Source organism: Dama dama, chromosome 20, assembly GCF_033118175.1.
Source record: "Dama dama isolate Ldn47 chromosome 20, ASM3311817v1, whole genome shotgun sequence".
Taxonomy (NCBI): domain Eukaryota; kingdom Metazoa; phylum Chordata; class Mammalia; order Artiodactyla; family Cervidae; genus Dama; species Dama dama.
The window spans coordinates 76,121,302-76,149,124 of record NC_083700.1 but is presented as its reverse complement, the minus strand read 5'-3'; the positions used below and the strand labels follow the sequence as shown (position 1 = coordinate 76,149,124).

At 38.7% G+C, this 27,823-nt stretch overlaps 1 protein-coding gene across 1 annotated transcript; it reads left to right on the top strand.

The window, feature by feature from the left end:
* Window positions 1–237: 237 nt before the first annotated feature.
* On the top strand, window positions 238–24,778 carry DYNLT5 (dynein light chain Tctex-type family member 5). The gene is made up of 5 exons (XM_061120007.1): window positions 238–292; window positions 953–1,074; window positions 15,497–15,588; window positions 23,307–23,431; window positions 24,511–24,778. The coding sequence occupies exons 2-5, from the start codon at window positions 956–958 to the stop codon at window positions 24,712–24,714; spliced, it is 540 nt and encodes a 179-aa protein (XP_060975990.1). The 5' UTR covers window positions 238–292; window positions 953–955; the 3' UTR covers window positions 24,715–24,778.
* Window positions 24,779–27,823: the final 3,045 nt, after the last annotated feature.

The following is a 27,823-nucleotide window of genomic DNA, read 5'->3' as shown; positions in this document are numbered from 1 at the left end:
AGAGATGCTCTCACTGGCTCATATCACGGGGATACACTAGTGTTCATACACAAACAAGCACACGCCCACAGAGACACACGCTCACGCAGAGATGCTCACACCCGTGTACACAGTCTCACAGGTTCACAATCACACACATCCCACACTGCCTCTCTTCCTAACGCACAGGACCTCCGCTGTGTTTGTGGAGTTTCAGTACCCTTTGCCTCTGTCTACCCTGACGCTGATTACACTGGGGCTCTCGGTTGTGTTCTTGTCAGCTCTACCCACTTCAACTGCCACCTTTTTGAAGGTAGGGATTATTTCTGTCCTAATTTATTGCTTAGCACAGTCTATGATTATGTGTATGTAGACAATAGGGCAGTAGAATTCTAGTCCAAGTTCTGGGAAGTCCATTCCTACTACCAGCTTTTTCACAAGCATTAGTGAAAAGAAGTAGGTTTTCCAATAAATTACTTTGTGAAAATTTCTGTTTGCTCTTTACAAAGTAAATCACTGTTGCTTGGCTGTGGGGAATACCCTTTGGAGAAGCAGTTCATCTTAATTTTTAAACAACAAATATTAATTTCAAGTTTCATTGAGATTAAATTTGAAAGGGGGCAATAAAAATATTCTTTTCTGGTGTGTGATAGTATCTTTCTTGTACATATGGCTCTCTTTTCTCAGTAACTTTAATGTCTTTTGCAGTTAAGTATTTTTGCTGCAGTGTAATATCTGCTTATGAGAATTAAATATGCTATTGCATAAGTAAAAGTTATCAGTTATCATTTTTCCAGTTATTCGGACCAGAACAACAATATACAGTAAGTATCACTCTTAAGGAAACCCCACTTCCCTATTCAAAAATGGTTTAAAAAAAGCATCTGTGTACTTTATTTAGAATAAGTCTCGTGTTATACTAAAGTATTTTCAGATCTTTTGTTCAATATCTTACAAAAGTTTTCCTCCATAGATTATGATGATGTCAGACATTGCTAAAGACAGAACCGCTCATTTGCTGAAGAAGAGGGGCAGTGTGTCTTCTCTAGGTAGTCATGAGTTCCGGCGGAAGGAACCTCATGGGCGTGCCAAAGAGTGAGTAACTGAGTATCAGTTAACAAACTCAATTATTGAATAAAAAGGTTCATGATATTTATCAGGAGGGGGAAAAAAAGCATTTCCTTTGGGACATAAAAAGGGAGAAAAACGTGCAAGTACATGGCCATATTTTTTAAAAGACAGAATAGTAACTAGATATATCATGATGATAATTTTGAAATGTATAGCAATATTGAATCACTGTGTTATGCATCAAGAAAAAGAAGAAAAAGAGCAAGAAAATTTAAGTGATAAGTTGACACAGCAGCATTTTTATAATTTCAGAGACTATCCCAAAAAGTCATCTACTGAAAAGAATGTCATATGCAGTTTGACAAGCTACTTCGTCCATTGTCTTCTGAATTCTACTCCTCAATATTATATAAATACATCATTTTTGCATTTTTATAATCTCTCTATATATACATACAATGCATTTAGCATTATTTTAAACAAATTTTGTAATGTATTATTATAGTCTTTGCCCATATCCTTTTAAACGGTTGCATAATATTTTTGTCAACCTATAATTCTGGGTTAGCTAACCATTTTCCAATTATTGAACCTTTTGTTTGTTTCCATGTTTTGAATTTGTTACTATATAAGAAGTCTCTGCTTGTTTTCTTCCCAAAAGTATAATTAATGGGTCAAAGGGTAGTAAATACATTTTTGTCTCTTGCTTACATATTGCATTTGCTCTCCTAAAAAAGATGAATTAATTTTTAATACTTTCATGGAATCTTTTTTATTACTGCTATTGGGAAGAAAACCGAAAAAATTATCCAATGCAGAGGTCAAATAATTTATATAATAGACTTTCCTTCTTAAGGGTTTCCACGGGATTGAAAGATGTAGCATATTCACTTCCATGATTGCAAAGCAGGAGCTGGTCTATCTGGTGGAACAAAGCCAGAAGAACTGGATGAGACACATTCAAATTCTGAAACCAAATTGTTCTGCTCTCAGAATGTACTAATGCACTTACTCAAAATTCCACTTTTCAACCCTGGATTTTGTGAATTACAAGTATTATACAATCTCTCTCTCTTACAGATAGGAAATACAAAGGAATAGCAACCTCAGTATACATTAGAAGTAACGATGGGAGAATAATTAACCTCTATAGGATCTTCTGATCCTAAGTCAATTTGGTTGCTATTTCTAACATTTGTATAAGAGTTTTAAAAATTATTTTAAAATACTTGTTAGATTAAATTCAATTTTTTAGAAGAAAATGTTATAATGATAATCTGATATATACCCTGGTGCTGTGATTTAAAATACACTGTTCTCATCCAAAAACTAAACTACCACCACTACTTGCATAATTTTCATTTACTTCTTTCCCTTCAGAGCAAATTAGAAAGTCATGTAGAATCAGAACATGGCCCAATTTGGAGAATTAAAGATCATGGTAAAGAATCTGCCAGCAATGCAGGAGATGCAAGTTCAAGCCCTGGGTTGGGAAGATCCCCTGGAGAAGGGAATGGCTACCCACTCCCGTATTTTTGTCTGGAGAATCCCATGAACAGAGGAGCCTGGCAGGCTACAGTCCATGGGGTTGAAAAGAGTTGGACACGACTAAGCAGCTAATACTTTCACTTTTCACTTTTCTTATTTTTTTTCACTTTTCTTATTTTATTGATAAAGTATAAATATAAATTAAAAGGTAACAAGAACACAAAGAGAGTTTTAGCAACACAGTAGGAAAAAATTTTTACTAACAAAAACATTTCAGTGATCTTTATTTGGATATATTTCAAGGTTAGAAATTGGGACTCTCAAACAAATTATTCACATTGGATCCTCTAATGGAGCTTTTTATTTCTTAAATAGCAAATGAATAGCTTCCAAGCACTCCTGCAATGCAGAGGCCATTCAGGAGGCTGCCTCCCAACCTTAACTCCCTCTTACTTTCCATGGTCTTCATCCTTGCAGGGGACCAGATATATGGGTGATTCTACTTTATGAAATAGGTCTTCAACTAATAGAAAAACTCTGAATGCTTAGTGACTATCAAATGCAGTATTGTTTTGAAGTGGTTTTTGGAAAAGCAGATGCCTTTCCTTTGGAAGTTATAGCAAAACAGTTTTTTGAATAGATTAATTTCAATAGTATAGAGCATGTGCTGAAGTATGCTGCTGCTAAGTACTAAGTATACATGTAAGTACCACTAAGTACTAAGTATGCATATAAGTACTAAGTACGCATGGTGCTCTTCTATGAAAGAGATGCTATTATCATCTTCCTCTTACAAATGAAGAAACAAATGGTTAGAGAGTTTGAGGTTCCAAAGCTACAGAATTAACAAGTAGTAAAATGGGCTTTTGTTTATAGTCAAAAATTCTCATTCTCTCAAAATTTGTTCTCTATGTGTAACTTGCATTCATGAAACTCTTCTACTCATTCACCAGAACCTTCTGTTTCCCATCCATGGGTAAGAGTATTTACAATGACATCTTTCTTTTTGGAAGCAAGCTTTGGCGGCCTTCAAAGAGTACTTGAACAGATGTACTACTCTGGTGTCCATAAAACGGACTTAGAGGCCTGAGGTTAAGTTACTTTCCCAGGAGCATGTGACGTGATATTTATCTGTGAGGCCAATAGTTCAACTGGTAGGTCAGGCCTAAGGTTGAAGGTTGAAGAGTATGTCTCTTGCCTCAAACCAAAATTACGTGATGTCATGAACCAGAGTTTTGATAGATCCCACATCCCTCTGCTTGAACCCACTGGTGGCATCTAACACATTAGTTGTCACACTATATTCTTCCACTTATTCATTTATTTAAGGTTTATTAAGCTTCAACTCTGTGCCAAATGTTAGGTGTATAAAGATGACTAATTGTAGGGTTATTCTTCTCTGGAGAAGCTCATTTTTCACTTAAACTGAAAGTCATCTGGTAGTCATTTTTTCTGCAAAAAAATGGAAAAGATTTCATTCATTCCTTTATTTCAAATAAATGTTTTTGAGCAATGAGTAGTTAGTGAATCACACAGAAATAATCTGGTGGGAAAGGCAATGAACAAACCATTTTAGATGTGATGAATTTATTCTGTGATTCCAAACTATACTGCTTGAGTCACTATGTGCAGTTAAAAATTATGTTGCCTGGCCTGTTTCTTCATTCTGATAAGTTCAGTTGCTATCTTAATCAAACTAAAGCTCCCAACAAGATATGGATGAGACCCAGCTTCCCACCAAAGAGAGAGAAGCTTGAGAAACTGCGTTGGCCATGTTCTTAAATTAAACTACAATGATAGCTAATATTGGGCGTCCATGGTGGCTCCAGTTTGATGGCCAAGACAATAAAGAATCTACCTGCCAATGCAGGAGACCTGGCTTCGATCCCTGGGTCCAGAAGATCCCCTGGAGAAGCGAATGGCAACCCACTCCAGTATTCTTGCCTGGGAATTCCATGGACAAAGGAGCCTGGTGGGCCACAGTCCATGGGGTCACAGAAGAGTTGGACATGACTTAGCGACTAAACATCAACAACAATAGCTAATATTATGTTGTGCTCAATAGATACATCACATACAATATCCATATGAATCTCATAAAAATCCTGTTGGTTAAGGAAAGAAGATATTTTTGTTATCCCCATTTATCTCATTTATTATCTTATCTCAGGAGCAGAGCTGAGTTGAAAATATATGGCATTGCATAGCACGTTGTCATCGCCAACATGAGTGGGATGCCTTGTTTCTTGTTTGCCTGATTTTCCCTCTTCTTCCTCATCTTCAGTCCCACTCTCATCTCCCAAAAGGCACCCATTCTGATGTGCAAAATACTCAATATGCTACAAGACTAGTGCTAAGTATTAAGTCATTTCAGTTGTGTCTGACTCTGTTTGGCCCTGTGGACTGTAACCCTCCAGGCTCCTCAGTCCTTGGGATTCTCCAGGCAAGAATACTGCAGTGTGTTGCCTTGCCCTCCTCCAGGGGATCTTCCTGACCCAGGGATCAGATCCTCATCTCTCATGTCTCCTGTATTAACAAGCAGATTCTTTACCACTAGCTCCACCTGGGAAGCCCCATACCACAAGACCACACGTGTTTAAATATTATACTGTATATTTTTAAATTTTTCTGTGTATTATGACATTTGACATCTTAGAAAGCTTTTCTGGCTAGGGAGAGATGAGACATCCATACCCCAACTCCCCTACCCCTTACCAGTCTAGTCGATAATTAAAAATAGTCAAGTTATCAACAGAGAGTGTGCCTTTGATATGCAGATTAACCAGTCTAGAGCCTGACCCTTTCTCCAGGGTCCCCCACACATCCCAGGAGGCAGTTTTCCTAATCAGTAGGGGCTTTCCCAATGGCTCAGCAGGTGAAGAATCTGTCCACAATTCGGAAGACACAGGTTTGATCCCTGGGTCAGGAAGATCTCCTGAAGAAGGGAATGGCAGCCCACTCCAGTATTCTTGTCTGGAGAATTCCATGGATAGAGGAGCCTCACGGGCTACACTTCATGGAGTCACAAAGAGTTGACAGAACTGAGCACGCACATCCATGCAATAATCCCAATGCCGAGTACCAGGCAAGGAGGGGCCTCTCCTATAGCTTAGAGCTTGCTGAAATTATTCAGACTAGCCAGGTCTGCACTGTTTCCCCTGCACCACTTTGCCTTTCCCTGGGGAACCCCAATCCTGTCTTCTGCTCACTGATCCTGTAGTGTTTTTCCACATGGTCTTGTGTGGCAGGTCATGTCTCTCCTGTCTAGGACCTGTGAACATAATAAACTATATTTTCATGAACCCGTTCTCTGACTCCTTTTGTGACTTCACCAGTGCTGTGTGCTAATTCACTTCAGTTTTGTCCCCCTCTTTATGACCCTATATACTGAACCCCCCTAGGCTCCTATGTCCATGGGATTTTCCAGGCAAGAACACTGGAGTGGGTTGCCATTTGCTTCTCCAGGGGATCTTCCCGACCCAGCAATCAAGCCTGCATCTTTTTTGTCTCCTGCATTGGCAGGCGGGTTCATTTCCACTAGCACCACCTGGGACTGACTCTCATAAAACATTACAGAATAACTACTTAACAAAGACATGAATGGTATTGTGCTATAAATCTCATTTTATTTTCTCAATCTCATACCTCATTCAACATTTTTATTTTTCATATTTACCCATGTCACTATGGATATCTAGCTCTTTGCTTCTTAATGCTGCACAGTAGTCCTTAATATTTCCATTACATATGTTCTTACACATTTCCCTAGGGATGAACACCCAGATTGGCTTTCACTCCCTGCCAAGGTATACAGTCCCATGTGGAACATCTTTGTGCAAAACCCTGCATTGATATCTTTGTGAAAACTGTCCTGGGAATGTGATTCCAGGTAAAGACATTCCCATTAAGGAAGACATGAATTACTGCAGAAATAATTCATAGGTGAAACTGCTTAACACCAAAACATATCAGTAGTTCTCAAATTAATTTACAAATGCAATATATCTCAATCAAAACCCATTTGTACTTTTTGAGAAACTTGATAAACTATTTCTAAATTTTATAAATAAGGAAAGAATTCTGAGTAACTAAGTTAACTTTGAAGAGAGAACATAGAAGAGGAATTTACTCTATCAGATATTAAGATATACCACAAAGCTGCAGTAAGTAAAAATAATAAATGTAGGAATAAACTAACAGGTGTAAGAATAGACAAATAGGCCAATGGAACACATAGAAACTTTAGAAGTAGACCTATGAATATATAGAACATAGTATGTGAACAAGGAGAAATGATGGGTTTTCAATAGATTGTTTTGGGAGAAAGCTAGCCTACTATATGAAGGGGAAAAAATGAAGCTGAATTCTTACACCAGTTGAATTGTAGACTCTAGATGGAAGTCTGAAATGTGGAAAGCTATGAAGCTAGTAGGAAAAAGTATAGAATATCTTTGTGTTCTTTGGGAGGGAAAGATTTCTTAAATAAGTTCCCAAAGTGAAAAGCTAAAGCCGTAAAGCAAAAAAAAAAAAAGATAAATACAATTATATTAAAATTTAGCATTTCTCTTCAACAAATAATACAATAGACACAGTTTATAGGTCAGTAAAATATATATATTTGTAAACTTATGCATATTAACAATTTTAAAACAACAGGAAAACAAGTTTTAAATCATCAAAAGAGATAAATAGCAATTTACAGAAGCAAAGCCAAAATGGCAAAGCAGAATGTAAAGAGATGCTTAAATTCACTTGGAATTAGAAAAATGCAAATTGAAACAAGATACCATATTGCACCCATCTGAATGGCAAAATACAAGAAGGTAGACTATTATCAAATGTTGGCACAGCTAGTGGGAATAAAAGCTTATACAGGCGTTCAGAGAAAAAATCTAACATTATTTAGAAAAAAATAGGGATATAAATTCCCTATTTTCCTTATATATTGAGGAAATTAAGGTTTTTGTGTGGTAGAGTGACTGGCCAGAGTATCACAATTCCCAGATAACAGAGCAAATATTCTCTGATTCTCTGACCCTAGAACTTGGAGATCTTGTGAAAGTATTTGTATTTGTTGTGGGCTAAATTGTATACCCCACTACTCCTGCCAAATTCATATGTTGAAGTCCCAGTCTCCAAACCTCGGAATGTGATCTTAGTTGGAAACAGGGTCTTTAAAGAGGTAATTAAGTTTAAATGTGTTCATTAGGGTGGGTTCTAATCCAATGTGTCTGGTGTCCTTATAAGAAAAGGCAACTCAGACACAAACAGAGTTGGAAGGAAATGATACAAAGAGTTACAGGGAGGAGACAGCCATCCACCATCTAAGGAGAGAGGCCTAGAACAGATCCTTCTCTCACGGCTCTCAGAAGGAACCAATCCAGCCAACACCTTATTCTCAAACTTCTAGCCCCCAGAACTGTGAGATAGCAGACTTCTGTTGTGTAAGCCACAGTCTTGGAGGCTGGAAGTCTGAAATCAACACGCCAGCTGGGTTTGGTTCTGGTGAGGGCCAGCTTCCTGACTCACAGATGGCCATCTTTTCACTGTGTCTGCATGGAGGAGAGAACCCTGCCCTATCTTCCTCTTATATAAGGTCCCAGTTTCTATCAGTGTAGGGCTTCACTTTTAAGGCTTCATTTAACCTTCATCACCTCCTTAAAGGCCCTGTCTCCAGTACACTCACATGGGGGTGTTAAGGCTTCAACCTATGAATTTCGAAGAGACAGTTTCATTCCTAGCAGGCCCTGCCGCCTCTAGCCTAGATTACCATAAAAGCTTTCTAACTGGAATCCCTGTGTTTACACATGCCAGCCTACAGCCTGTTCTCAACAGAGCGTTTGGAGTTATTGTAAAATATAAAGTAGATTTTGCTATTACTCTGCTCAAAACTCTCTAAAGGCTCCCACTTTATCAGAGTGAAACCCAAGGTTTTAAGATGGCCCACAAAACTCGACGGTTCAGCTACCTGACTCACTGGTAACCCCATGCTTCCACCCTCCTGCTTGCTCCCTCCTCGCCAGCTACTCTGGCCTGTATGTACTTCTTGAGAAATACACGTGCTCTCCCCTCCCCCTGACACACCCTTCCCTCCAACACCCACCTGGCTCAGCTCCTCACCTCCAACCCTTGGCTCAGGGAGAATTATCTTGATCATTCTGTTTAAAATAAAACACAACCACCTCTCTCCCATCCGCTTCCAACCTCCCTTACCAAAGATCTCCTTTTCCATGTAGCATTTATCACCTTCTAACATAGTATATGGGCTTCCCTGGTGGCTCAGTGGTAAAGACTCTGCCTGCCAATGCAGGAGACATGTGTTTGACCCCTGGGTCAGGAAGATCCCCTGGAGAAGGAAATGCAACCCCCTCCACTATTCTTGCCTGGGAAACCCCATAGACAGAGGAGCCTGGGAGGCTATAGTCCATGGGGTTGCAAAAGAGTAGGATATGACTTAGCAACTAAACAACTTGTTTAGTATTCTATTACATTCTTTCCACCTCTTCTCACTAGGTTCCATAGGGTAGAGATCTTAGTTTGATTGTTATTTGTTTTGTTTATGTTTTTGTTTTTGCATCCCAAGGACCTAGAATGGTACATGGCACATAGCCATCGCTTAATAAATATTTTTTGATGGTAGAATGAATAATTATTTTATTATTCCCTCATAACTCAGTTGGTAAAGAATCTGCCTGCAATGCAGGAGACCTGGGTTAAATCCCTGGGTCGGGAAGATCCCCTGGAGAAGGAAATGGCAATCCACTCCAGTATTCTTGCCTAGAGAATCCCAGGGACAGAGGAGCCTAGCAGGCTACAGTCCATAGGGTTGCAAGAGTCGGACACGACTTAGCGACTAAACCACCACCGCCACCACCAATTCCTAAACACAAACAGGTTAGGTTCACAGGTCCCTGTATGTGTTAAGTCCTGAGTGGCAAAGACCTCTCATCTTGCAGATGTAAGATACATTTAGAGAAAAAAAATTGTTCAAATTTTAAAAACAAGGTATATGTTACTTTCTTGCTGAAACATTCCATTGTTCACCTATTTAACAAAGAAAAAGAAGAACATTATCATTTATGTTGAACATTTGTTGGGTTAGATGACATGCCTTGATGATCTCCATGGCGTTGCAGAGGTAACCATGGCACCCATGCTCTCAGCCTCACCTCTCTGATGATTGCCAAGGGTAATGCCACTTTGAACTGTGCTTTCATCCAGGAGCGGCATCACAAGTTTCATCAGCTGCTCTTGACCTTAACCTCACCTTCTCTTGGATGAAGGGATTTATCAGTGGGCTTCAGACACTAACTCTGACTTTCTATTCACCCACTCAAAATTGTTCTACTTTGTCAGCCACCTTTCCTGGATCATCTTCAATCACTCCAGAGCTAGAATTTTCACAGGTTGCATGGTTCATTCTTTGTCCTTCAAAATCATCCCTCCTCTTAAAATATGTATCCCTCAGGAACACATACCATGGCACTTTATCTCCTCTTTCATTTTTGAAAATATTTCTTGACTTTTGTTTCCATTATAGCCTTTCTCTTATAAAAATAGGACCAATAATGTGAATAAAATATCTCAAAACTATATAAAAGTCTGGCAACCTTTGTTTTTGTTCAGTCTGACGTTAAGTCATGTCCAACTCTGCGACCCCATGGACTATAGCATGCCAGGCTTTCCTCCCCTTCATTATTTTCCTGAGTTTGCTCAAACTCATGTCCTTTGAGTCAGTGATGCCATCCAACCATCTCATCCTCTGTCATCCCTTCTCCTCCTGCCTTCAATCTTTCCCAGCATCAGGGTCTTCTCCAGTGAGTTGGCTCTTTGCATCAGGTGGCCAAAGTACTGGCAACCTTGCTACAAACTAAATAGTCACACAGCTAAATCACCTTAACAGATAACTTGTACCTTCCACTGATGGGGAAAGAGTTGTCATGCTTTTGATCTTAAGCATAACATTCATAAAAATATCAATAGACGTTTGAGGTAGAAAGTTCCCAAGTGAGTTTCAATGCATATTTTGTTTTCTACGTCTTGTTTCTCCAGCACAGGGACTCTCTTTTTTTTTTTTTTAATTTTACCAGTACTTCTCACTTTGCCTGCCACATTGCAGGCAATGAATATCTGTTGAAAGAATGAAGAAAAAAAAAATGTACACGTTTATACCCTGAAGCCTTCTTTTTCTCTATGCACTCTGAAATATCTCCACTGGGAGGCAGCACATGACTTTAATAACAGATTAAAAAAAAAAAAAAGAGGCTCAGGCTATGATACCATTCAAAATATGGTACTTTGAAGCATTTCACAGTTACAAATTGAAGAAAGAGATGATAGTCTGACCTTCTTAAACTACTAAACTAATAGCTACAAAGCTGAGCTATCTATTCAAATATTATATCTTACTACAGCTTCAAAACATTTAATAATGTCAGTGGAAACAGCTGGAAATGAATTCTTAATAATAATTAGATGGTATTATAGCTAGTGAGGTTTAATTGACATTATTTTTCTATCTCCAACGATCATAAAAATAAGACATGCCTTGTATTCTGTTTAATTCAAGGAATGGTCAGCATGCAACTTTGTAAGATGTCTTCAGGAAAACTGAATTTCATGAAAAATATAAACATTCTAACTCCTTAGCTATTTTGTGTGGGGCTCTTTTCTGCATAATCAGAACACAGGCTCTTGGGTTGGCATGGGACGTTTCCAGTGTCAATCAGTTACAATAAGGAGGGTTATATACAATATGGACTTCCCGGTGGCTCAGTAGTAAAAAATCTGCCTACAGTGCAGGAAACTTAAGTGAAGCGTGTTCAACCCCTGGGTAGGGCAGATCCTCTGGAGGAGGAAATGGCAACTGGCTCCAGTATTCTTGCCAGGAAAATCCCATGGACAGAGGAGCCTACAATCCATAGGATCATAAAGAGTCAGACATGACTCAGCCACTGAGCACACACATACGTATACAATATAGGAGGATTACTTTTGTTACTGTGGACCAATTTCGTGCTGCTGTTTCCACATCCAGGCTAATTCCAAGTCTCTTTTGAGCGATAGTATATGTGATTCAAAGTATTAACTGAAATTTACGTTGATTACAAATTGTTACTCTTTTCTTTGGAATAACATTAGTTGATTTTTTCAGTGTTTTTACCAGCAGCTTACTCCAGACTTGCAGTTTTCCTGATTTTCCTAAAACCTACCTTCCTTCCTAAAACTTTACAACTCTCTTGGATACATTTTGCCAGTTCAAATCCTTTCCCTCCATAAATGCCACAAACTCATGAAACACATAGACAGCAAAAGTATTTTTCAAATTAAAAAAAAATCAACTACAGCATTCCATTCCCAGTGAGATCATGTATCTAAAAAGATTATTATTATAAACTAGGGAAGGCCTGGTCATAGACAACTGAAATTCATCCACTTGTAACACTGTGAAATATACACAGTAAATTTGTTGTGCTGTGTATATAGTACCGGTAATTATAATGACAAATTTGCTCTTTGAAGCATCTCACATTTTTATCTTAAAAATTTTCAAAGGTCTTGAATAAAGCTGTTTATCAACAGGAAATAGGTACAACTTTTTCTGAGTCAATGTTCTGAACTGACATTGATAACTGCAAGTATCTTTAATATTTTATGTCTTCTTTTTGTCTTTTTCAAGCAATAGGTATCGTATTTTTTCTGTTCAGCATATTGTTCTCTTTTCTCTTTTCCTTTTCCCAAACGATCTCCTTCTAATGTGAGACCTCTCAGGTGTCAGTTTCAAAAGATAACATGAATAGGATTTTTTTTAAAGTAAAATTTTCCTATAACTTTCCTTGAAGTTATTATCTTGGCTGATTTTTGGTCAGCTTTCCAGTGTACAGAAATCAATAGACTAACAAATATCTTCCTTCTGCATGATAAAGGAAGCCAGGTTTTCAGCAAAATATTTGAAATCTCATTCCTGAAAGCCCCATCTCTTTCACAAAATTAACTCCAAGTTTTGTGCAGTGTTAATTATGACATCCTACTTCCAAACTCTGTATCAGTTATATCTAATGTTTTTATAATATTTTTATAAAAAACAAAAAACATTGACTTTAACAAAATAGAAATATATTTTATCTTGCATTAAAAAAAACGTCTGGAAGGAATAGTTCAGGAACCTAGTTTTCTAGCTTTTGATCCATTATCCATAAGGTCATCCCAAGAGCCAGGATAGCTCCTGAGCTCTTGCCATCCTATCTATACACCAGTTATAAACAGGCCCCTGCTATTTGAATTAGTTGAATTAATTTTCTCAGAATTTTTACCCATAACTTCTTCTGTGAGTTTTTAATATGGTGTTTTGTAGAGAAAAAATAGGGTCTTTATATGTTTGTGCAAGGCAAATTTTAATGGCAGCAATTAATTATTTCAGGAAGTCATTGCCCCTATTTCCATTCTATCAGATATGATCATATGTGAAACTTTGTCACTGAGAGGTAAGTAGGATATGTGAAATCCAAGTCTGCCTTTCCTATATACATGTATGACATTAAGCCCTTTGTCTAGTTCTCTTTATCACTGAAATGGGCAGAAAAATGACTTTCTAACTTACTTAAAGTGAATATTTTAAAGTTAAAATGAGATAATTGATGGGAAATGTTTTGGAAAATAAAAAGTAGCATATACAATATTGGGGCAGCCTGGCTTATCTTAGAATCAAGGGGCTTATGCAACATTGGGTTTTCTAAGCAGAAGCTATCATCTTCGGTGCTGCCCGCAACACCTGCAGCCAGTGTGGCTAAACAGGTTGGTTGCTACTTCAAAGGGCAGCAGAAAATTGAGGAAAGCAGGTGTTACAAGAATGAAGACTAACCCTAATCCAGAAATCCCTCATGGAAAAGCGGCCATAATAATGTCTTAGATCACTTTCTTGGACTGGATGGGTAAACCTTAATTTATTGTGTAAATTGTATTGTATTAAAGGATTCTTAAAATATAATGTCCGTGGTTTTCTTAAAATAGCAATTTGCAAGAAGCTCACTAATTCCCAACAGCTCAGAATTAAGTATTTAAAACTCCTTGCAGAGAGAAAAAAAATCCCCAAAGATTAAGAACAAATACCTTATTCTCATAATTAAAGCAAAAGTGTAGCCTCTTAGAAAAGTAGTCATTCTGAAAGCACACACGCACACGCACACACACACATGTGCACACACACACACACACACACACACTATTATATCATCTCCTTTGAAATGACATCTGTTTAACCTCCATTTTCACAGGTGGAGAGAATTGGGGTCGAGATCTGAGACTGCCATTAGTGACAGCTGAGCTTCCTCTGATTAAGCAGTGCTATAGGGACTTTAGGAGTTCCTCTTCACTTGGGTCTCCTGTTCAGCACCTGGATAAGCTTATATTGCCTTGGTAACCAAGACAAAACCCTTTCTTAATGTTGAATAGGGTGATTGATGCTTATTGATTATGATAGTTTGGGTGAATTGCGGTTTCTCTCATCATATAGAGGGGTTTCTCCGTTTTCTTTCTTCCGCTAAAGGGATTTTGTGAGGTACGTTTAATAATAAACTCCTAATAATCACCCATGTATGCAGAGAACTTGTTTCCCAACATTTTAAGCTTCCTTATATAATCCCCAGTCCCTTTGTGAGTTTTGTCCACTTTGAGGAAAGCCTTTGCATCTGTCGTAGAGGTAATTGCCAATAGTTCTTTGCTTGTTTTTTTTGTTGAGACAGTCTCCTTTTTTTTTAAATGTGTTTATTTTTAATTGAAGGATAATTTGCTTTACAGTATTGGTTTGATTTCTGCCATATATCAACATAAATTAGCCATAGGTGTACATATGTCCCCTCCTTTAGCCTTCCTCCCACCTCCCACCCTTTCCCACCCCTCTAGGTTGTTACTGAGCCCCAATTTGAGTTCCCTGAGTTATATAGCAAATTTCCACGGTCTATCTACTTTACATACAGTAGTATATATGAAGAATATTGAGGGCAGGAGAAGAGGGTGTCAGAGGATGAGATGGCCAGATGGCATCACCAATGCAATGAACATGAACTTGGGCGAACTTTGGGAGATGGTGAGGGACAGAGAGGCCTGGCATGCTGCAGTCCATGGGGTCGCAAAAAGTCAGACACAACTGGGTGACTGCACAACAACAAAGTGTATATGGAGAGAGTAACGTGAAGCATATACACTGCCAATAGCTTTCAAAACACGTACAGGCATCCCTCGGTATCTACTGAACATTGGTTCCAGAAGCCCCCATGGATATCAAAATCTGTGGATGCTCAAGTTTCTTATTCTTGTTGTTGTTGTTGTTTAGTCACTAAGTCATATCCAACTCTTTTGCAACCCCATGGACTGTAACCCACCAGGCCACTCTGTCCATGGGATTTTCCAGGCAAGTATACTGGAGTGGGTTGCCGTTTCCTGCTCCAGAAGATCTTCCTGACCCAGGCATCAAACCTGTATCTCCTGCATTAGTAGGCAGGTTCTTTACCACTGAGTCACCAGGGAAGCCCAAGTCCTTTATATAAAGTGGTGAAATACAGCTGGTCCTCCGTATCCACAGGTTCCATGTCCATGGATTTAAGCAAACAAAATCCATGACTCTAGAATCCACAGATGTGGAGGGCCCACTGTACAAACTCTGTTACCCTGCGAATGGAACAATCCATGAATACTTTCATGATAATCAAAGGCCCCAGGCACTGAACTGGGTTTCTATCACTATACTGAGACTTGCTCCAAGTAACTTCTCTACTCCAGTAATATTTCCATCTCTAAAATGTTTTAGACTTTAAATATTTTACCGGGATATATCTACATGGGACTTGCTTGAAATTTCTTTTTAGAGAAAAACTTCTGTAACTTTTTTGCTAAAAGCAACATTGTGTTTTGTTACCATTGTTACCGTAACTGTTAAAATTTGCTTTCTCCTTGCTTTTAGCTCTATGAGTACAGTGTCTTATATGGATGAACCTTGCCAGCCTGAAGATGCCTCTCGCTTCACAGTTCACATGGAAAACACTTACCAACTGGGTGTGTTATTTTATCACTCCTTCCTATTTAAAACTTCTAATTTCATGAGTGATATTTATTCAAAATAATATCTGACAACTGGCATCATCTTCAATACTACCGCAATATAAGGGATCTTAATTAATTGGGTAATTTGATATTGCTTTAATTTCTTCCTCTGCAAAATGGGGCCAGTACCTATTGTTTACTTTTTTTTTTTAATCAGTATTTTCTAAATACCAAGCAATTCATTGGCTGCAACTGAGGTGTAGTGTGTGGTACTGAATTAAGAAGTTCATTGGGGTATCTCAAGGTTATCTTGTGGAGTTTTTTGTATCTACTTGAGTTAAATGAAACAGATAGACATTAAGATTTTATTGAACAAAACCAACCAAGATGGTTAATGGATGGAGAAAAAAGCCTTCAAGGCAAAAGCAAATGATTCCTGGTCCCCTGTTGACAGAGATGCTTATCTTTTCCCAAAGAGATTTTGGGTCTTTGAAAACAAAAATCCTTGCACCTGCCCCTGAACGCCAGGTGGAATCCACAGTGACTATCATTCCCCCTCATGTTTTCTCACAGAACTACTTGTTTGCTCCAAATGTATACCTGCCCACTATTATCTGGATCTACATATAATTATTGCTGTGTAGAAATTCCACAGAGACTTACCAATAACCCAAGGAAGACGCAATGGGCCAGAGTGACTTAATCTGTGGCCGGTTAACCTCAAGAAAATTACAGACCATCAACACATCCCATTAGACCTTCTAGGCAGTTTTCTATGGTTATCCCCAAGATGACATGCATTGTAAAGCTCCATAATTAGCCTATCCACTGGTATTTTCACAGTGCCTATGGTAGACAGATAATATCCTGCCATTCAATATACCGTTATACTCCATCTGATAACCTTACCCAGTTTCCTTTGGGGAAGCACCACCACTGCCATTATTATCACTTTTGGTCCACAGCATCCTGCTGAAGCTGACCCTGGCCTCGGAGATGTAACAGTGACTGACCTGGGGATTTAGTCAAGGTCATCAAAGCCTGCCAGGGTCCAGCCCCAGCAGGATCCAGGGGTACCCTCAGGATGAACAGCATCAGCGAGAGAGAGAGAGAGAGAAAAAGAGAGAGAGAGAGATGAAGAGAGAGAGAAAGAGAGAGAGAGAGACCAGACTGGGGGTGTGCAGCATAGTCTGGCCTTGCTTTATTTTTTACCGTAGCTTTTATACCCTAAGTTAGTACATTTCTAAGGGGAAGATAGTTTAACATTACATCAGCTTGTCCTTCATGAAACCAGGGTGTTTTCTGCATACTTCTTTGTTTATGAGGGTCTTGTACATTTTCTTCTGGCCTTGGGGCCTATTAACATTTTATGCAAGTCAGGTGAATGTAAACCTATTTTTTGTTTCTGTGGTGATCTTAACAGAAAAGTCACAGTCTCATAGGGCAACAGTACAGCATGTCACAACATAGTAGAAGTATAACCTTGTTAACATAAAAGTCAATTCTTCTGCAGAAGTTGTCAGTTGAATTTATCTAAGAGGTTTACCCCACACAGGCTCTGCGGCTTCAGTGAGGCAGCCTCTGCCTAGCACTCCTGGCTGACAATTAACAACCATCTCATTGTTACCACACTAGGGCTAAGCTCTTATTTTTCTAGATCTTTAACTATATTAACAATGGTTTCCACTGCACAACCTTAGCACATTAAGAGCAAAAACACAGCAAGCAAATGTTAACCCAATAACCACTTTTAGAATAATTTTTTTTGTGTTTTCTAATAGGGCTTCCTCACTCCCCGAAGGGCTCTATGTCTATTAGGGTCTTTATATGATCAGGTTCTTTATGCTGTTTTATGATTAGGGTATTATAAGCAGTCATGCATATTAGTACTAAGGGTATAGACGCATTTGCTAAACAAACTAGAATGCCAGCAAAGGAGTTTAAATTGAAACACTCCTTTCACCCTGGATAATCTAATAAAATACCACCACCCGGGAAACTTATTGATTAAAGTTCTAAATTGATTCTTATTTGGAAAGAGATCAGGGAAGGCCTTCTGCCTGTGCCACAGAAATTAGGGAGTAGTCTATTGAAGCAAGCATCAGAAAGACAGATATCATCTTTAAGGTGAGCGCTGGGGGCAGCTTTTCGGAATCCCTGAAAATCTGATCCGCCTTGCCTGTCAGGTTTTCTCCTCATGACCTTGTCATGGGTGGGATCTCATGTGTTGGCTCCGGGCAAAAGCCTTTGAGAGTCAATTCAGAGAATATTGTTTGGGCTATTAAAGAAGTGGATCAGCCTCTGAAACCTGAAAGGTTGTAAGCTCTATGGCAGCTTTTGCCATCTTGCCCCCACACAAAGCCTGAGACCAAAGTCCTAAATACCCTGTGTACTCGTAGACTTTTTATTTAGGCAAGTTATATTGGATGTCAGTATGGGTCAAGTTTTCTTGTAACTAAAAGATCTTCACCATTCAGTGCCTTCTAGCTCTGCATGCTAGAAGGATTTGAATCTGATTTCAACAAGATACAGCATTTGAAACACGAAGCCCCGCATTTCTTCAAAAATATGTGCTTTCATAACTTATTTCCTCAAATAAGCTAAATTGTCTTATCAGTTCTGAGTGCTGAACCAAGTTAGAAAAATAATTTTTAAAATACCTTAGTATAGAAAAAAATAGTTTCCATATTTCCTTTCAAAAAGTTGTGCAAATTATTCTTCTATGATTAGTCTTTTGTACTTGACAATCCATTTTATAAGGTTCCAGGTAGCTATTTTGTTAATAATCAAATATGTATTTCCACTTCTACTTGTTTCTGGGTTTATTTTGCGTCTGAAAGGTACTCTGTGGGCCTTTGGCAAGACAGTAAATACTGACTAGAAGAGTAAGAGAAATTTCAGTCACCAGTATTACTGTGTTTAATTTTTCACATTCTACCCAATAATATGAGCATCATTTAAACATATCTTAAATGTTTAGTATGGTTGTTCTCCCTTTATCTGAGTAACTATAGCCACCAAAAATGAGATTAAACATGAGTATAATTAAAGAAAAAAGGAAAGGGAAGAATGAGAATATATTTCTTACAATTAAAAGCCCCTCATCTCTTCCCATTAACTGATTACTGAAACATGAGTACAGCAGAAAATACTGACTGCAGGGGCTGATGTACATGAGTCTGAATACTCGTTTTGCCCATTCCTAAATAAATAATGTTTGAGCAAGGTATTCAGCATCCATGAACCTCAGTTTCTTCCTCCGTAAGTAGGGATCATAGGTCACACTTGGTTAGGGATACTATGAGAATTAAATAGAGTATTGTATTTAAACTGCTTCCCATTCAGCATGTTATTGCCTCTGACTAAAGAACATCACCTTCAGTCACTAAGAAGAAAAGCCTTCCATGACATCCAATATAACTTCCTCTTGAGTATGGAATGAGTCCTCCACAGGACTTTTTCTGGAGCAGTGACTATAGAGGTACCAATTCACTGACTGTAATCCCCACATCACACAGGGCTGTAGATGGCCATCCTTGCTGACACATCAAGACAGGGCATCTGAGAATGCAGCCAATATAGTGAAAAATAGAACCGAGAGATGGCGAGAGAAAGACATTTGAGCTCAACTCCCATGAGATGATCAGGCCCTGTCACCAGATGTTTTGTTGGACAGAGAGCCTGCCAGTCTCTCAGTGCTGACTTTGCTGCACCATATAGGGTCCTTCCCGCCTATGGAGACCTAAACCATCTCCCGCCTTACACCATCGTCCATCCTGCTGCCTTCTGTCTGCTTGCAATGAAGAAGGAACAATAACAACAGCAACACTATAAAAAAGATCCAATGAGTAGTTTTTTTGTGTGGCAGACTCACTGTTCTGAGTAGGTGGTGATTCTCATCACTATCCCAGTTTGGGAAGCTAAGACACAGATATGTTAACTAATCAAATTTTTATCTATTCTCTCTTAAATCTGTTTTTACAGATAAGTTTTCCTTTCTTTTCTCCATCCTGATCCTTCTTCAGATCTTTGCAATTTGATTTCTAAAAGCATTTTTTCCTCCTAAATTAGAAAAAAAAAATTGCTCTAGAAAAGAAAAAAGGTTTAGGCCTTTGCATTAGTTGACTCTGAAAGTTTTGGGAGCTTGTTTTGGAAGTCAGTGAGTGAGTGAAAGTCACTCAGTCGTGTCCAATTCTTTGGGACCCCATGGACTGTAGCCCGCCAGGCTCCTCTGTCCGTGGAATTCTCCAGGCAAGAATACTGGAATGGGTTGCCATGCCCCTCTCCAGGGGAGCTTCCCAGCCCAGGGATCGAACACAGGTCTTCCACATTGCAGGCAGATTCTTGACCATCTGAGCCACCAGGGAAGCCCATTTTGGAAGTCAAATACTGATTATTGACTCTCTTTGCATCTCAGCAGCCAAGCTTAAGTAAGACAATGGATGATTCTGCTGTATAGGGCTTCGGTCACAAAGAAGTGAGAGAAGAAAAGTTTACTATTTAAACTTTTTTCGGAATTGAATCTGGTTAATGAGATTTTTTTAAAATCTAAGGTAAGTGCAGAAAGGGCATTGGTGCAGCTGGACAGCAGGAGCTATTGGAAACTGGGAGCGGGTGCGGCCAGGACTCCATCTTTCTAGCCCTGAACTGTGTGTGGCTCCCTCTCTCACTGTGGCGTGGCTTCCTTCTCACTGTGAGAAACAGTTCCTGAGAGTCACGTGTCTTAACTTTTGACTCCAAAAAGAGACTGACAACTTTTTTTTTACCTAGTTCTAGTTTAATATAAAAGTTCCGAGAAAGGATTCTAATTGGCCTAGCTTGGGGCAAGTCCACCCAGCGCCAATCAACCATGACCTGGACTTGGACTCAGAAGAGATGATGATCCTAAAGAACCACATGGTTAGGGTGGGAAGAGGACCAGTCCATTCCATTTGGGAGACACTGTTCCCAAAGGACAGGGAGGTGTACCAGCTGGACAAGTACATGCACTGAAGGAATTTACTATTTTCTGAAAGGACCAGTGCTCCCCATAGGTGATACAGGTCAAGCTTCGGTAAATGTGATATGAATGCTTGGCAGGAGGGAATGAAAAGGAGAGGTACCAATCCAAAAGATATAATCTGTTTAATTTAGTCCAACCTGGTAGAAACATTTTTTAAATTTTTCAAACAGAAACAGAGAAACCACCCTCACATTTAGCCTCATCTCACTATCATAAGCAAATGGAAACCTTCTAAAAGATCCACAGGACAATGACACAGTAGGTGTTTGGCCTAGGGGGGCTGGTGCTCCATCTCTGATCCCACAAAGCAAGAGCAATCAGGACCAGCCTTTCACGGGTTTATAACTGCCAGTCTCTCTCCTGTAGCGGGGAGAGGTTCCTGCTGACTAAATATTTGGGTTAATTATCATACTCATTGTCTCCGATGTCTTTATTTTACTTGTCCGGATTCATGGATTCATTTCCCAGGCTGATTTAAATTTAATTGAACAATTCCTATATAAGCATCACAATAAAAATACTATAAATTGAGCCCCAGGAGGTTGACCTAACTGAATTCTAGGTGCAGGGTGTCACCTTCTGGTTAATTTAGCCACTGGGAAACATCGGTGGGAAGTCAGAAGAAGAGAGGAGTGTGAACCCCACCTAGGGTCTCACCTTGTGCTCTTTGCATCCATCAGCAGAAGGATGGAGGCTGCATGGAGGGAGCCCTTTCCACACAGCTCTTCTGGGATCTCTCCTCAGGTTGGGATGAAAGTAACACCTTCTTTTTCACCAGCTGAGGGGGCTGGCACATTCCTTCAAGATTCCCTGCATCCTGGTCACACCTCCCTAAGGAGTCTGTTTATTAAATCCTCTAGGAATTGTCCTAACTTTAATGTGCGATATATTTCCTTAGACCCTGACTGATACAGTCATTGAAAATAAACACTTAAAAGGTACTGATGACTATTGAAAATAGAATTGGGTAGAATTCTTCATCCATATCAACTCAGCAAATAATGATCAAGCCTCTGTATACCGGGCCCTGGGCACATGAACATGTTATTCAATGACAGAGGTTAGTGATAAGGTTAATATTCCTGAGGGGTGCAAGTAAGATTCCTGGGGTGCAGGATAAGATGCAGCTTAAGCTGTTGCTCTGAAAGTGGACTAAATGTAGTTAAGAAGTTAAGCTCTCAAGTCAGATAAACCAGGAAGGTACATCCCAACCCTGACACTGTGTGATTCTAGGTAAGTTAGTCAATATATTTAAACCTCTGTTCTCCCCTCTGTGAAATGGAGGTAACAATAAGATTTACCCCCAGAGATTTATTGGAAGATTATACATATAAGGTAATAAAGCACTTGTCACTGAGGGGCTTTCCTGGTGTCTCACACAGTAAAGAATCTCCAATGCAGGAGACCTGGGTTCAACCCCTGGGGTTGGGAAGATCCTCTGGAGAAGGAAATGGCAACCTCCTCCAGTATTCTTGCCTGGGAAATCCCATGGAAAAAGGGCTTCATGGGGTCACAAAGAGTCGCACGTGACTGTGCAACTAATACACACACTATCACAGTGGCTGGCGTGTAGAAAATGCTCAATAAGAGTAGCTATTATTTGTACTATGGCTATTATCTAGAAAATGTTTAATTCTATTTAAATTCAGAAATCAGACCTTGAACATTTTTTTCTGACTTTAGCATTGTGTTAGACCTTGAGGAAGATAAAAACATAATCTTGTTTACCAGTTCAGAGAAGAAAGGTAAGGTAAGCCTTGGCAATTATCAGCTGAATTAGGAGCCACAATAGCAGTGGAGACCCAGAGCATTGGGAATATAGAGAAGAGAGAGGTAATTTTTACCTGAGGAGAGGAGGAAGGCTAACTGGAGAAGATGTTTGAGCTGGCCTTGAAACATGAGTGGGTATTTCTCGAATGAACAGGATGGGGAAGAGTGTTGCATTTTGAAAGAGGAGCAACTGGACACAAGCACTCTTGAAGAACAGATAAACTCCATGAAGCTGGAGCAGCAGTCATGTGAAGGCCTGTGGTGGTTGAAGAAGAAGCTATAGGATGGATAGGAGCTGAACTCTAGACTTTGCCAAGGAAAACACAGTGGTAACATCTGGGTGTTACAACTCCAGTTGTAGTGTTACAGAGAGATTGGAGGTAGGGAACTTAAGAGCTGGGGGTCGGTTAGAAAGATGTTAAGACACTGAAATAAGTTATTAGCCTTGGGAACTGGTGGAGGCTTCCCAGGTGGCACAGTGGTAAAGAATCTGCTTGCCAATGCAGGAGACACAAGAGATAGGGGTTAGATCCCTGGATCAGGAAGATACGCTGGAGTAGGAAATGGCAACCCACTCCAGTATTCTTGCCTGGGAAATCCCTTGGACAGAGGAGCCCTTTAATGAAGGGCTACAGTCCATAGACTCCCAAAGGGTCAGACACAACTGAGCAATTGAGCATGCAGACAGTGGGAACTGGGAAGGAGGATACATTCAATGTCAGACTCCATGGTACTGAACACACTCTTGAGGTATCTGGTAAACAGATGAATCCCGTCTTCTTGTCCTCTACCAGAGAATTTGACTGGAAATCTTATTGGGACCACTTTCTTTCCTTCAATAGAGGCAACCCAGAAGATTAAATGTCTCCATGTTTTGATATTCTTTTGATTAAGCTATGGCATGGGCAGATATGATTTGAAATTACGTCTTTGAAAGAAATTTTCTCTGTATTTTCAGGCCCTACCAAACAGTTTCCTGTGTTCATTGTCAATCATATTCTGAAAGATGTGTTAACTACCTACCTACAAGAAGAACAGTATGAACCGGAACTCTGTAGACAGATGACTAAAACAATTTCTGAGGTATATGTGTGATTTCCTAAAGTGTTAACTATGACTAGAATATTTCCTGAAAGCACAACCCACCTATTTTAATGAAAGCAATTAATTTGCAGTAGCAGTAAAACTGTTTATTTTTATCTTATGAAAATATTTATTAGGTCATATTCCATGGGTGTCTGTGTGTGTAAAAAGCCTTTGTCTAAAACAATTATTATGTGCATCACTTGCATGTATTCTGTTTTAAAAATGTATAAAACTGCCCCATTTATTTTAAAAATGTTATTATAAAAGATACAATATTTTAATGATCACTTTCTCTTTCCCAAAGCACCTTCTTTGAAGTGAAGTGAAAGTCGCTCAGTCATGTCCGACTCTGCGACCCCATGGACGCGTCCATATAATTCTCCAGGCCAGAATACTGGAGTGGGTAGCCTTTCCCTTCTCCAGGGGATTTTCCCAATCCAGGGATCGAACCCAGGTCTCCCGCATTGCAGGTGGATTCTTTACCAGCTGAACCACAAGGGAAGCCCAAGAACACTGGAGTGGGTAGCCTATCCCTTCTCCAAAGCACCTTCTTTGCATGCCATCAAATAAAAACATTGGGGCCTTTAAAAACATTTCTATTTTTATCAACTAAAGTGCTGGCACTCCATAAAATTTTCTTTCTTTTTCATTATAATGTATCTAATAAGCATTCACAATTAGTCATATTACAGGAGACTTCAGATGTATAGTCCCTTAATTAGACATGAACAAGATGGTATAATTGTAATGCCAACATTCTTTGAAGGGAAGCCATTTCAACATAGATTTTCCAAGAACACAATAAATGCATTGAAAGCTCTGTTCTCTGGATTATTATTTTGCCATGTGCCTTAGAAAAGGTAGATTTCTTGCTGGGGCTATCATTTTGTCCCTATGTGTCCTCTCTTGTCCTTGAAGGAAATTATAGCTACCTTTCTATAGCAATTACTGAAAGGATCCACAAGGTATTGTGCCATTTTCTTCAATTAAATCCACTATATTTATGAGAAAAATTAAGACTTTTAAACTTCAATGTGACTAAGTGAGGACCTTTTGTTTTTCCTTTTAATTTCTAGGTTATTAAAGCCCAGGTAAAGGACTTGATGATCCCACGATATAAGATAATTGTGATCGTCCACATTGGACAACTGACGGGCCAAAGCGTACTGATTGGAAGCAGATGCCTTTGGGATCCTAAAAATGATGCCTTTGCATCTTTCGTTTTCAGAAATTCTTCTCTCTTTGCTCTTGCAAATGTCTACACAGTTTACTTTGAATGATTGAAAACAAATTCTAGTTCATACTCTTTAAATCAAGATATAAGGTATCTATGTACACAAGTTTCACTGCCCAAACATTAGAGAAAGACACAACACTAATATTTCAAACAATTGGAAGTTTGCAGACTTTTTCATACTCTTGTAAGAATTAGGGGAGAGAATATGGCACTAGAAAGAATCTTGTTTATCCAAAGGAGAGATGAAATCTTGGTTCTCCTGGATTGTTTTTTCATAGACATAGATTCTTATTACATATTACTTTGGGTACTAATTATTTTAATTATGCTTTCATTAGAGAGTTAGAATTCCCTCCATTGTTTTTTGATGAAGAGCTTTTTAAAAAAAAATATGGTTATATACCCTGACCAATAAGTGACGGTAGACTATCCAATATGGTATACACAAATGATCAATGTTACTATTCTCAGCGCTGCATATAAAAGAATACTGGTTTTCATCTTGCACTTAATAAATTGAGCAGCATTCATTAACTGCAATTTTTGTTATATGTACCTGACAGTTGAAACTGCTGAGGTAGAATTAATGATTTCATAACAATTATTGTAGTCCCACAGGACTGCAAGCTAAAACTAGAAGCTCTTGTGGGCTGCCTGCACTTTACAAAATTGTGGGAGAACTGAATATTAGCTCTTCAATAATGGCAACAACAAATGAACAAAGGCTTTTTAGCACACTGAGGTAGAGGTTGTGGTATTAAATATACATGATGCTTAATGGTAAGTGTATCTGTAACACATAAATTCATGTATTGGAAAGAGACACTGCTTTTAAATATACACTGCCTGATATACCTTTCAATAGCTTTTCCTGCTAACAAACTTTTACACAAAATATATAGCTGGCAGCTTAACAAATAAAACATGTGTATTTACTGTTTTGTTCCTATGAATTTAATACTAAAGTGACCCAGTGTGGTTTTGAATGGATGGCACTAAAATTTATAGGGCTGCACTAGCTTATTATTCTGTGGGTTAATGTAGCTTGTACCATGGATCATTTATTTTTATGGGGCTTTCAGCCCTTTGTATGCATGTAAAATTGTGAGTGGCGTTGTTCTTGGATGGTAAGTGGACCGCCTAGAGGACATTTGTTAAAGGTTAAAGACGAATTGTACACATATGGAGAAAATTAGCAACTCTATACTCCTAAGGAAAAAATGATGTGTAATTCATATCAAAACGAATTTAACAAATGGGCAAGCAGTCAGTGCTTTATAGTTATGTACTGATGTCTTATTTTTCCCTCAAGACAATGCATATATGTTAAGTGTACTTTTAAAATCCCTTTTCTTCTCTTTGTTCTGGCGTTTAAGGTAGCATTTCAAAATGAATTCATCAGTTTTCATTGTTTTTTTCTGTTAGTACCTTAGTGGGAATACGTCTGTATAATAATTTATCACAACCAAGATTTGTCAATCTCCATAGCCAGTTTGCAATCTGCATTAGATCATTAAGTACAGTACGTAAATGAATTTTTCTATTTTCTTTGCCCATTTATGAATATCTCCCCTCTTAGAACAATAGCAGGGGAAATCATACAGCAATTTTGCATAAATAAACCATATGAAGAAAATTTTGTTTAGTATGTAGGAAGTCCACTATAAAAATTGCCTTATTTTTTAGTTATAAAATCTCAACCATGAGGTAATTTCTTACCATCTGTCCTAGGCTGTATTAGGATTCAAAACCTTACAACATGATGGCAGTTGAAAAGCAAAAAAGGAAGCAGTTTGCCAGCATATTGCCATATACTGTAATTCAGATAGTCAGTGATGAATTTTAGCAATTATATAACAACACAAGAACATATAACAAAAGTTCACTAATTGTGACTATCTTGGAGGAATGCTGGTTAGTAAAAAACAGTTTTGTGATGGGAACTTTTGATAGATGTGTCAGCTAACACCTTTTCCAATCTATAAATGTATCAAGTTAACATGTTGTTCACCTTAAATTTATACAATGTTGTGTCAATTGTATCTCAATTTTAAAATGAACATTTAAAAAATAAAGAAATGACACTAAATTTGAGGGAATTGTTTACTTTGAAGCCCACTGAACTTTCTGGGTGTTTTTCTTCTCAATAGACATTCCTAAAGTGCCATCCCTGCCTCACGGCCTTCACTTATGCTCATCCCCACCTTAGAACACCCTTCCTAGACTACAGAAGCTTCCTGCACTTTTCAGCATTAAACTCGGGTCTCACCTTTTCTCTAAATCCTTCTCCATTTATTTTTCCCTCACATTCTCTCTCTTCTTTCACCGCCATCATAGCTGAGACCCTGATTCTCCTCTAACTGATTTTTGAATGAATTTTTTTCACTTACTGTATTGAAAACATCTTGAGTACGTGGACCACATATCCTGACCCCATCTAACAATAAAATGTAATACACCTGAACTTTTCAAGCAAGGATCATGTACATTGATACTACTGTACTACATAATTACCAATCAAAAAGGTGATAGTAACACAGAGTTCAACCCTAGAAGAACTAGGATACTCTAGGGGTGATAACTACACAATTGACCACAGTCAAGTCTAGAATATGTTTTCATAAGGAAAGTCCAAAATATCTTTATATGATTAAAGGAATCAAGGAAGGCTTCATGAAGGAAGAAGCACTTATCTAGACTGTGAAGGTGACAAGTAGAATTTCAACAGACACAGAAGTTCAGAATACAGAAAGAAGTCTAGACTGAATAAAACACAGTGTTCATGAAGATAAGTGGTCAAAACTAAGACTGATATCCTGAAAGCCTGAGTAAGAAAATGGCAGACCATGGGTAGCTATCAAAGGCTTTTTGTTAGGCTAACAACTGACTCTTTAAGAAGATGAATCCATCAGTAAAGAGCAGGAAGACCACTTAGGAGAGGTAAGAGGTAATGAGGGGCTGAGCTCTGCAGTGGCATTGAAATTTAAAGGAGAGGACAATTGTATGAACATTTCAGGGACTAAGTCTACATGATCAGGAAAAGAGGAAAGAGTCAGAGCTGACTAAGACAAAGTGACAAGGCAATTAAAAGTTTCAAGCTCTGATGTTGACATAGTCAAGTCTGAATCCTACCATTCCAGCCAACAGTTAAG

What these genes read in the sequence shown, in the direction of transcription:
- DYNLT5 (XM_061120007.1), top strand. Translation starts at nt 956, where the DNA reads ATGATGATGTCAGACATTGCTAAAGACAGAACCGCTCATTTGCTGAAG. An exon ending in GGAAAACACTTACCAACTGG is followed by an intron (nt 15,589 to 23,306) that starts GTGTGTTATTTT and finishes CTGTATTTTCAG; the next exon opens with GCCCTACCAAACAGTTTCCT. An exon ending in TGACTAAAACAATTTCTGAG is followed by an intron (nt 23,432 to 24,510) that starts GTATATGTGTGA and finishes TTTAATTTCTAG; the next exon opens with GTTATTAAAGCCCAGGTAAA.